We start from the raw sequence: 12,060 nt of genomic DNA on the forward strand, positions 1-12,060 counted from the left end.
GTGACTCAGTAGTATAGCACCTGCCTGCAATGCAGGAGAAGCAGGAGACGTGGGTTCAATCCCTGGATTGGGAAGATTACCTGGAGGAGGGCATGGCAATCCATTCCAGTATTCTTGCCAGGAGAATCCCATGGACAGAGGAGCCTAGTGGGCTACAGTCACAAAGAATATGATACAACTGAAGCAACTAAGGATGCACGTTAGCTCGCTCATACAGTTTCTTCTGAGAGTAACTCTTCTATTTCCTGATCTGATTCTGTCTCTTGTCCCTTGGATTATGTTGAAAGTGGCTTCTGGTTACTGGCAGATCAACAGTGTTGCATGGGGCAGAGTCTGGGTTCCAATTTTGTACCTTGATGTTATCAGTACCCATGAGCTATTCACACTCAGGGAGGCTATCTCATTCTTTAAATTTATTTTTGGCTAAGCTGAGTCTTCATTGCTTTGTGTGATCTTTCTCTAGTTGCAGTGAGCAGGGACTACTCTTTGTTATGGTGCACAGACTTCTCATTGCAGTGGTTTTTCTCGTTGCAGAGCACGGACTCTAGGGGCTCAGTAATTGTGGCTTCTGGGCTCTAGAGCACAGGTTCAGTAGTTGTGGCGCACTGGCTTAGTTGCCCCACAGCATATGGGATCTTCCTGGACCAGGGATCAAAACGGTTTCCTTTGCACTGCAAGGCAGATTCTTAATCGGTAGACCCTGAGGGAAGCCCCAAAGTGGAAGGTTTTTAAAGGCAAGAAGTAGCTGGGACAATAAAGTCAGAGGAAAGAAAGGATTATTTCAGGCAAGGTTGCCTTTCTTTGGGAGGAAAGGGGACTCTGTCATGCAGGTGACCTCACTGTGCTGACCAGGTAATTCCAGATTGACTGGTTAAAGGTCGAGTTCCTGGGAGTGGTTGACTCTGCTATAGCAGAGTCTTGGTTTGCTGTCCTAGGGATAATTGACTCCATTTTGGGTCTGATATGTCTTTTTTTTTTTTTTAAAAGAAACATCCCCTATTGAGGGCTTCCCATGTGGCTCAGTGGCAAAGAATCCACCTGCCAATGCAGGAGACCCAGGTTTAATCCCTGGGTTGGGAAGATCCCCTGGAGAAGGCAATGGCAACCCACCCTAGTATTCTTGCCTGGGAAATCCCATGGACAGAGGAGCCTGGTGGGCTACAGTCCATGGGGTCTCAAAGAGTTGGACACGACTTAGTGACTAAACAACAATAACCCCTACTGACACTAAGAGGTCCTGGAACCCCTGAGGAACTGTCCTCTGACCTCAGAACTAGTGTGGTTCAAAGATGGCTCTTTCCTATTATTTCCAAAGGGCAGGACAAGGTAGCAGCTACCACCTACTCAGCCTCAGGGATATATCCCACATGAAGATGAAAGACAGTCACCCTGGGACTTGCAGCACATGCCTACATGGTAGAGTAACAACAGGACATGATTATACGGATACCTGGGCCGGGGTAAGGTCTAGTCGGCTGCTCTGGCTGCTGGCTTTTTAATTATTTGAATGGTACACCCAGACCCCATATGGGACACATCCCTTTAGTTTCAACCAGCTGACATTTCTGACCAAATTAAACACCTTTGTTTCACTAAACCAATTTGGGTCCACCAAACCTCCTTGAGAATTCTCACTACAGCCAAGTGGTAGACAAACCCAGGGTCCTCTCTGACACCCCCTAATCACCTATGGGGAAACAACTCTGCTTGGTCATGGGTTGAGCTAACTCACAGTAGCCTGGGGTGAGGGGTGCCAATAAAACCAGCCAGTAGTGGGTGCCGCTGACACCCTGCTCAGATCCCCTTGCTGTGGGAATCACCTCCTGCTACCATTCCATGAGTCAAATGGAAGCCACCCAACCTGGGATGTGACGCCCCCTCCCAAACCCTTTCCCAGTTCTTAGCCCCTGACTGATGGGCCTGGTCCTGCCTCAAGGTGGACTAACCTAGGGATGTCCCAGAGTTTCACAGCAAGATCAGACTCTAGCCAAGACCGCACCCTCCTTTCCTACCCCTATCTTATTTTGCATCCTGTACTCTGCCCCCACCCCCTTCACCCCACCCCCCCCACCACACACAGACACACAAGTAAATCACTAGAACAAGAATCCCCATCTCAGGCTAAGGAATCTGCTTAACACACATCAGGTGTCTTGTGGTGTAGACTCTCTCACTGGCAGAGAAATTTTCATTAGGGCTCTTGTTTTCTAACAGAATAAAAATGTATATTCCCGGAGCAGTTGGTGTCAAGTGATTGAGGTTATGTGGCTGAGAGCCCAGTAAAGCAGCCCCTGCAGAATGTGTGCTGGGTCTCTCTAATACTCCAGGAAGTTGTTTAAAGACACAGTGTCCCTGACTTCGGGCCTCCCTGGTGGCTCAGTGGTAAAGAATGCTTGCCAAGCAGGAGACCCGGGTTCAATCCCTGGGTCGGGAAGATCCCCTGGAAAAGGAAATGGCAACTCACTCAAGTATTCTTGCCTGGGAAATCCCGTGGACAGAGGTGCCTGGCGGGCGACAGTTCATGGCACTGTAAAGAGTTGGACACGACCGAGCAACTGAACCACAAGCAACAATCCCTGACTTCATGGTGTCTGATCAGAGAATACAGCTCACAGTCATTTGGTCAAAGTGTGAGCCCAGAGTCCATCCTGCCTATTGAGTGGCAGGTGAGGGAGAAACACAGGGTGAAAACAAAAAAGAAACACAGGGTGGTCGCCTCAAACAACAGGTCAGATCTCCCTGATACAGACACGTGGCAGAGTGGCTTGTGGTTCTACCCCAGGCTGCTCAGCTTCTCAATAGTCGCTCCATTTATGGTGCTGGCTCCTCCATCATACTCTCCATGGAGAACAGATGGGAGGAAGTGGTGACCAGTACGTACCTCTTGGGGTTATCTTGAGGGTTAACTGAGACAGTGAAGTGAAAGCTCTTAGCACTATCTGGCACAGGCCAACCTCAGCTGGTACCATTGTTGTCATCATCTGGAATTTCGGGATCCATCTCAGGGCTCACTCACATCTGCTGTTCTTCTCCAAGCTGGGAGACCCTGGTATTTCCCCCTTCCTTCGGGGTGGGGTGGCTAAAAACATCGCTACCCTACCCCTGAAAACCGTCTTTCCAACTCTCGTCCCGTGCCCTGCTGGCTATTTTGCCAGCACTGCCTCCTGACCCACAGCTGGTCAGGGCTCAGCTCCCGGGGTGGGTTCTCCACAAACCCCAGTAGCCACAGACCTGAAGGGCATTAGACAAAATCTTTGGGAGAATGACTCTTGCTTTTAAGGCACAGTGCCATGGAAAGAGTTTCAAAGTGAGTCGTGATGTAGACTTGGCAAGTCCACACAGGAAGAACAGTCAGTCCTAGTCAGAGGAAAGTCAGTGGAGGCTGTGACTTGCGGTCTGTGGCACGATTGATATTATTACTGGAATTCCACCCAGGTGGAGGGAAGCAAGATACAGGACCTGGAGAGTTTCAGTGTCTGGATGTGACACTCAGAGATGCCCATTTTTGTTCTTCCTAACAACTGTAGTTAGCTGAGATGCCCCATCTGTCAGCATCTTCCCCATGACTGCTGGCCAGTGGTAGATTGATTTTATGAGATCTTCCCGGGAGGCGTACAGTCCTCTTCATGGAAACTTCCGTACAAATGGCTGGATTTGCTGTAAAGCCCCATGGGTGCCACATCAGGGTACTCCCCTGACAGAGGGAGAAGATGGAATGATCACGGGACAATCTTTGCCTGTACGATTAACCAGCTTATCAACTGTCACTCGGTATCACGCTCTGGACCAACAAGGCTATGGAGGTCCAAACTAATGCCCCCACTCCCTCCATGGCTGACAGAAAATGATGTGCCTCCCAGAAGAGGATGTAAGCTCTGGTATAAAACCAAAACCAGGGGTAGCATCCCCAGGTCCAACAGGATAACCTGAATTAACACCCACATTGGTGGAACACTTTAACCCAGTTCAAACTGAAAAAGGGAACATCTCAACCTCGCATATGAAAAGCTAATATGAGATGGAAAGGCAAGAGGGATAGAAGATAAAACAACTACAGCAACAGGGTCTTCCCTGGTGGTTCAGTGGATAAGAATCTGCCTCCTAATGCAGGGGACACATGTTCAGTCCCAGGTCCAGGAAGATCCCACATGCCATGGGGCAACAAAGCCCATGTGCCACAGCTACTGAGCCTGTTCTCTAGAGCCTGTGCTCCACAACAAGAGAAACACCACAACGAGAAACTGGCGCACTGCCACAAAGAGTAGCCCGCACTCTCCACGACCAGAGAAAAGCCCATGCAGCAATAAAGACCCAGCACAGCCAAAAATAGATACATAATTTTTTAAAAATCACTATATATACACACACACACGTGTGTGTGTGTGTGTGTGTAAAACCACAGCAACAAGGGAAACGTGCGTCACAAAGTAGCAGTCAGTTAAATACTGGGTTGGCCAAGAAATTCATGTGGACTTTTCTATAAGATCTTATGGAAAGATCAAGGTGTGCTTACTTTACTGGCCCTTTACTGTTGCTGAGAGAGATGGGCCGCAGACCCATTCTTTCACCTCATAATGGATAATGGCTGTTTCTGCCCATCTGTTTCCAATGACTCGAAGGGGTCAAGGGGTGGACTCTGTCAGGAGATGCTGGGATAGTCGTGGCAAGTAAGTTGAGGGCAAGGAACTTTGGCCTTTCCGGTGTTTGGAGCATTTCCTTCCCCTGTGAACACCCAGACTTGCTGTAGGTGTGCTGAAAGGGCACTCTGCCCTCAGTCTCAGTAGGGTCCCCTTCTAGGAAAAGTGGATAAGAGTTACAAGTAGAGGGTATCGATGTCTAAGATATTTCTTCAGTTTTGGTATTTTGCTCTGTGTCGTCGGAATTCATACATACTTTCTAATTTAGAATATTCCTACTAGGACTATAAGAACCCCAGTTTTCAATGCCCCAAATGAGAAAAGAAACATCACATTCAATGTCCCTTTTGCTAACTTCCCAGAGAGAGAGAGAGAAGCAGGTTTAGGAAAGAGGAATGACATGGTTCTGCTTATGAACTTAGCTAAGGAAAAGCCTCTGGTTTTTAGCCACCGTTTGGACACATGAATCGATGTGATGAAATAGACTTCATCGGTGAAGACCCAAGAAGTGTAGGTAAAACTGGGACAAGAACATAAGGGGGTTGTTGTAGCCCTTCTGAAGATGTTTGCATACAGTTCTGAATGTCTCACCGCTTATAAAAATATCCTCTGCGTTATATCAGAGCCTGGAAAGGAGAAGGGATTCTCTACCACTTTGACCAAAAACCCCTCTGAAATAGGAGTGGCCCCAGAGAACTGAAGCCAGAAACAGGCAAGGGCTTGCCTCTGATGAAGGGGACAGGGATGGGAGAGACGGAGCAGCCTCATCATTATAAATCTTTCCAAGTGCTTCTGTTTTGTTTTGGTTGGAAGAAAGAGCCTCTTGAAGAAAGTGAAAGAGAAGAGTGAAAAAGTTGGCTTAAAACTGAACATTGAGAAAGCTAAGATCATGGCATCCGGTCCCACCACTTCATGGCAAATAAATGGGGAAATAATGAAAACAGTGAAAGACTTTATTTTGGGGGGCTTCAAAATCACTGCAGATGGTGACTGCAGCCTTGAAATTAAAAAATGCTTGCTCCTTGGAAGAAAAGCTATGACCAACCTAGACAGCATATTAAAAAGTGGAGACATTATTACTTTGCCGACAAAGGTCCGTCTAGTCAAAACAATGGTTTTTCTAGTAGTCATGTATGGATGAAAGAGTTGGACTATAAAGAAAGCTGAGTGCAGAAGAATTGATGCTTTTGAACCGTGGTGTTGGAGAAGACTCTTCAGAGTCCCTTGGACTGCAAGGAGATCATACCAGTCAATGCTGAGGAAATCAGTCCTGAATATTCACTGGAAGGACTGAAGCTGAAGCTCTGACAGTTTGGCCACCTGATGTGAAGAACTGACTCATTGGAAAAGACCCTGATGCTGGGAAAGATTGAAGGCGGGAGGAGAAGGGGGCAACAGAGGATGAGATGGTTGGATGGCATCACCGACTAGACGGACATGAGTTTGAATAAGCTCCAGGAGTTGGTCATGGACAGGGAGGCCTGGCTGCCGCAGTCTGTGGGGTTGCAAAGAGTCAGACACGACTGAGCAACTGAACTAAACTGATACATATATATATATATTCACACATATATATGCATGCCTGTGTGCTCAGTCACTTCAATTGTGTCCAATTCTTTGTGACCCCCTGGACTGTAGCCCACCAGGCTCCTCTGTCCATGGGATTTTCCATGCAAGAATATTGGAGTAGGTTGCCATGCCCTCCTCCAGGGTATCTTCCTGTCCCAGGGATCAAACCGGCATCTCTTATGCCTCCTGCATTGGCAGGTGGGTTCTTTACTGCTAGAAATGTATATTCCTTGCACCCCCCTGCCCTGGATGCAGCACCCCAGCCCTGCTCAGTCACTGGCCTCACTCTACCTCCCCAGTGAGATCATCTCCTCAGAAAGCAGGCCACAGAGGGTCAAGTGACACACGGAGGTCACACAGTTGGATCGGTGCAGCTGGGACCCAAAGGGTCCTCCAGCTCTTGTTTTTTCCCTGGGGACTCATCTTAACCCACCCAGCCTCCCAGCTGCCCCACCCAGGCCTCTCAGCCAAGTTCTACCTGGAAAGAGAATCGGGCTTCAGGGGGGCCAGGATCACTGTTGGCTGCCCCTCCTTCAGGGCAGGAGCAAGGCAGCAACACAGGATCTCCTGGCCTGGAGGAGGAGAGCAGTCTGTCCAGACAGCTCTGAGATGGGACCTGCGGCGGCGACGACACCTGCCAGCTCAGTGGTGCCAGCCTGTCTGCCAAATAGCTCACCTGTATTAGCTCATTTAATCCCTGTCAATATTTTTTTATGAGAAAGGCACTCTTACCCAGTCCCACTGTTTTGCGAGTGAGGAAACACGCTAACTTGCAGAGCCAGGACTGAATCTAGTTCTTTGGTCTCTAAGCTCACAGTTTGTTAAATATTGGAGCCAGTTGCCAGTTCCTTCTTCAGGGGATCGTCCCGACCCAGGGATTGAACTGGGGTCTCCTGCATTGCAGGAGGTCCAAGGAAGCCCCATTTCAAGAGGCGCAGCCTATTAAGTCCTTGTTGGAGAGATCAGGCCACACAGAGATGTCAAGGTTCTAGGACACAGTGTAGGGAATGTTTCAAAACAATTTTGGTTACTCCTAGATGTGTCAGGTCTCCTGGCTTCTCTCTGGGCACGAAGAGAAACCAACCAAGGAGGGGAGGGGAGAAGAAGGAGGAGGATGCGGGGAGGGGAGAGGCGAGGGGAGGGACGGAGAGGTTTGAAGGGGCAGAGGCAGAGAAGCAGGTACAGTCCAGTCTGCCCTTTGCTGGGGCTTGATGAGCCCCTCCACCCACCCCACAGGGCAGCTGCAAGCCCATCCCTGTGGAGGCTGCCCAGGGTGCCAAGGGTTCTGCTCAGGATAAACCAGAAGTGTGCCACAAGCATTTAGTTTATGATCAAGGCAGCCCACGAGCACCCAACAGCGTGAGCAGGGCGCAGTGTGGATCTCCAACCAAAAGAACAAATTGCAAAAAAAACTGGTAGACTACGAGCCTCTTTTGTAAAATGAGTAACATAGAAGAGTATCCACTTATGAAAAAATCTGGAGAAAAATTCCACAAGCTCAGCGGTGGTCATCTCTGGAAGGCTCAGATTAGAGAGACTTTTAACTTTCTGCGTTCTGTCTGTTTCTATAATGTTTAAATGTTCAATGATGCATGTGTAACTTTGGTAATCAAAGTGGCCAAAAAAGGTTGTTAAGAGAAGAGGTACCCCCGCCCTTCACCCATCCTGGTCCTCAGATTTCCAAAACAACCAGCCTGTGCTGGTAATTCCCTCTCTGTGTTACCAGGAAGTGTTTATGCATCACAAAGGATTCTGTCACGAGTGTGTCTGGTTAATTATTAAAGAGGTGTTGTCAGTCCTGTCAGATAAGTTTAATATTTAGTTCCAGGATTAAAACATTAAAGGGGTTGTCCATTGACTTTGCATGCCGTTGCTTAGGTGTCAGTTAAAAAGCAGTGAAACAAAGAGGCAAACTGTGTGATTTTGTTTTGTTTTCAAGACCTCTTAGACCTGAAACACTTTTACTGTTTGTGGTACTACACTGCTTTTCTTATCTTCAAGCTCAGGAAAATAGGTTGCTGTTATAATTTACTGATGTAGTGAGAAAAGGGAGACTGGGAAAATTACAGAATGAAAGATAAAATACATGATCTAGAAAACTGAAAAGCCCTGATGACAGGTGGAAAAGGAGGCCCCAGGAGGGGACATGGGAGAGTGATAGTAATAAAGGGGGGCTTCTTGGAAGAGGTGGGCCTGTTTGGGAGAAGAGTGGAGAGGAGGGCATCATAGATGAGGAAGGCAGATTTAGTCATTAGGCAGGAGTTCCAAGGGCCAGGTCCAGAATGGGGCCCACTTGCCCCATTTCCTCTTTTCCCTGACAGAGGCTAGAGTCCCTGCCCCGGCCGTGGCCCAGGGCTCTGGAGTTGGTGCTGGACAGAGCCAGGTGGGAGGCCCAGCCTCCTTCAACTCTGGACTCTGCCCAGGGATTTCCAGTGAAATGAGAAGGCCGGCCAAAGCCCAAGCAGGTTGGATCCAGCCCATCCCCGTGGAAACACGCACTTGCGTCTGTCCCCCAGAGGGACGTGTTGACCACAAATATGTGAGTAGGGAGCGGAGCTTGTCCCCCCTCCATGCAGCTGTGTGTCTGTGTTTGCGTGTGTGCGTGGGTGGCTGGGCTTTCCCAGGCTCTGCCTGTGTGTTTACTTCCCTACATGTCCCTGGGGGTCCTGTGTGCACCTGTGTGTGGCCCTCTGTGCTTGCCCCCGGGTATGTGAGATTAGTCAGGCTGGCATTTGGACAGGGTAGGGTACTACCCAAAAGGGAGAAAAAGAGAGGGGGCAGGAGTGGAGAGACATAGGGTGTTAGTTAGGGCTCTTATTTATAGATGAGTTTAGGCCTACAAACTGAACTTCAGCACCCCCAAGAAAAAAGAAAGAAAGAAAGAAAAAAAAAAAACCAATTATATTGGCTCTTGTAATTGAAAAGTCTAGGAGGGAGTACTGATTTCAGATACAGTTGGATTCAGGGACTAGAATGATGTCTTCAGGATATTTCTGTCTTTCAGAGATGGGAGCACATGATACAATGAAAATATCACATAATAGCAATGAAAATATCACCTGATAGCAATGGTTTTGAACTGTTGTAGGGAGTGATGAAAGCTAGGGCATGTTTTCAGAAAAATGCGTCTATATCAGACACATACACATGCTATATAGAATTCCTCCCTTTCCTTCTCTGTGAAGTGGGTGGAACTTGCCCAGTTTCTGCCTGACTTCCCACACTTACAAGGAGTTGCCCCTCACAGGTTCAGGAGAGCAGGAAGCGGCCCTTCCTCTGTCCCTGGGGACCCTGACATAACGAGGGTTGAGCTCTGGGATGGGAGAGACTGTGCCAGGTCTTGCCTGGCCTCCTTTCAGCTCTGGGCCCTGACTTTGTCTTTCAGCTGCAAGGTCTGGCTCATGGAGGACGACACACCAAGAGGAAGAGAGTCCATCTCTCTCGCCTCAGTGGCCAACGGTTTGGACAACAAGGGGGCTGAGCTGTTGGAAAGTCTGGTCTGTCCCCTCCCCCATGCTGGTTTGCCCCCCACCCCCACCTGGTGGGAGGGTCCTTTGTTCACCATCTTCCTCCCACCCCTATCTCCTCCTCACCTCTTTGGTGAACACTTGGGAACCGCCCCTCCCAAACCCCCCCAGGGTTTTGACCTCCCCTCCCCACCCCCTGCACAGAGCAGTCTCCATCCCTTGGAAACATCTGTGTACACCCACTGCGAGCCAGTACCGCCTGTCCTTGTTGAAAAGGTCAGGGAATGGCTCCACCAGGAAGTGACATTTGAGCTGTGATCTAAAACGTAAGGAGAAGCCTCACAAAGAGGGCGCTGGGGAATCTCTGGGGAAGCCCCCGCCTCTGAGGAGCCAGCAATCTTGTCCTGGCTCTGGAATGGCCAGGTTGAGGCCCACCACCTAGTACTTTGGAGCCTAGCGTGACACCCTCTTCCTTCCCAACCTCCTGTTGAAAGTGAAAGTAATAATCACTCAGTTTTGTCTGACTCTGTGACCCCATGGGCCATAGCCAGCTAGGTTCTTCTGTCCATAGAATTCGCCAGGCAAGAATAGTGGAGCAGGTAGCCATTCCATTCTCCAGGGGATCTTCCGAACCCAGGGATCGAACCCTGGTCTCTTGCATTGTAGGGAAATTCTTTATCGTCTGAGCCTACCTTCTGTTACCAAGTCCAAGTTCACTCTGCTCGCTGCACACAGGCCAATGAATCCGACAGACAAAGGGTTGAGGCAAGGGAAAGACTTTATTCAGGGAGCTGAGAAGATGGTGGGCTAGCGCCTCAAAATAACCATCTTATCAGGGTCTGGATGCCAGGTTCTTTTATAGATCAGAGATGTGGGGAGGTGAGGGAGCCAAGAAAAAAGCCTTTAATCTTGCAAACATTTCCTAGAATGGCAAGCCTTAGGCAGGGGATGTGTTAATTTCTTCCTTCCTGCCGTCTACAGGTGAACAGGGTCCTGAACAAAGGCACTTTAGTTTAACAGTCAAGCATAGGGGCAGAGTCCCCTGAGGCAGGCCATCGTATGTACAGTTATAATAAAAAAAACAACAAAAAGCAAGTCAAAGAAACAGTTCCGTCGTAGGGTCAGAATTGGCTTCTTCTCACAACACCAACCCCCCGCCCCCCATTCCCCGCCCTCCAACACAGACCACAAGCTCCCGGAGGGCAGAATGAGTCTAGCACGGAACACAGTACACAGTAGGTACTCAGGGCACACTCTGGAATTAAGTTCCCTCTGGTTGTTCCCTGCCCCACCCCAGCACACTCCTGAGGTGCCCTTGGGCACACTGGTGGCAGCCTGGGTCTCTCCGCACTCCAGGCCCCCAGCCACAGTTCTCCCTTGAGGTGGGAGGCACAATCTGCTCCTTCTCTGGTGGCTTTAGGAGGAAGGCCGAGACCCTGGCAGCAACGCAAGCCCTTCGGAAGTTGGGGACAGCTGGAGCAAGGCTGGCCCAGAGCCCTCCTCGGGATGGTAGGTGGTCTCCGGGAGGGACATGGGCTGGTTGGCTTGGGAAGGAGGCCCCCGTGGGGAGCAGAGGTGGGGAATCTGGCCCCCTGATGGGGAGGGGGCTCCCTGAACCTTTGTTGAAGGAAGGAGTAAATTTGTTTTAGAAACAAGTGAGTTCTGTTGGCCTCTGCCTCAGTGGTGAGCCAGGCCAGAGTTTCCCAACCTGCTTTGAACCAGGTTCCCATTGGGAACCTCAATTTATACTGGGGGGCTGCTTTGGTTGAAGCTGGATGGGGGCCCTGAACCAACCTGGCCCCCTCTCAGCTCACCAGCTGCCTTCTACCCCATCCGGTTTCTAGGGCTCCTCAGGGAATCCTGAGGCTTAGTTTGAAACCCCCTAGACTGGCCCAGGCCCCTTGTTTCACATGGGGAGGCTGAAGCCCAGGGAGGGAGAGAAATGGGCCCAGGTCACACTGGCAGCGAATGGAGCCTAGGGCTCGGCCTGCTGACACCCAGGCCTACTGCGAGGTCCTCACTGGCCAGACCCTGAGCTGATGAGAATGTGAAGCCACAAACACGGCCTCTGTGCACTGGTCCCAAATCGAACCTCAGAGACAGAGTTCTGAGTGAAGCAGAAAAGAGTAGCTTGGTTGCTTTGCCAGCCAAGGGGGGATACAGCGGGTTCATGCCCTCAAACCTGTGTGTCCCCACCCAGGTGGATTTGGTGAGGAGTTTTATAGCAACGGCTCCAGGGTGGGGCGCTGACAAGATTAGGGTGTGTGCGGGGCCTGCACGCCTTTAATCCAGTCTCAGGTGATCTCTTGATGAGTTTATCTGGTTTTTTTAATCTGGCCTCAGGTGGTCTTTTCTGGAATGAAGAATGCTGACATTTTCCATTTGTT

At 49.8% G+C, this 12,060-nt stretch overlaps 1 protein-coding gene across 4 annotated transcripts in view; it reads left to right on the forward strand.

Moving 5' to 3' along the window:
- The first annotated feature begins 595 nt into the window (after positions 1-595).
- The window catches only part of SLC28A1 (solute carrier family 28 member 1), an 86,195-nt gene continuing 74,730 nt past the window's right edge, over positions 596-12,060 (forward strand). For 2 of the 4 annotated variants that reach the window (XR_006344495.1, XM_043922422.1), the window contains exons 1-3: positions 6,371-8,745; positions 9,592-9,703; positions 11,094-11,182. Coding sequence is in view for 3 of the 4 variants with exons in the window: in XM_043922422.1 (XP_043778357.1) it covers positions 9,608-9,703; positions 11,094-11,182 (185 nt within the window). In the remaining variant the exon portion in view is untranslated. Of the gene's footprint in view, positions 1,015-6,370; positions 8,746-9,591; positions 9,704-11,093; positions 11,183-12,060 lie in introns of those variants that run through there. The other 2 variants (XM_043922420.1, XM_043922421.1) reach the window with 2 other exon arrangements.

This window comes from Cervus elaphus, chromosome 13, assembly GCF_910594005.1.
Source record: "Cervus elaphus chromosome 13, mCerEla1.1, whole genome shotgun sequence".
Taxonomy (NCBI): Eukaryota; Metazoa; Chordata; class Mammalia; order Artiodactyla; family Cervidae; genus Cervus; species Cervus elaphus.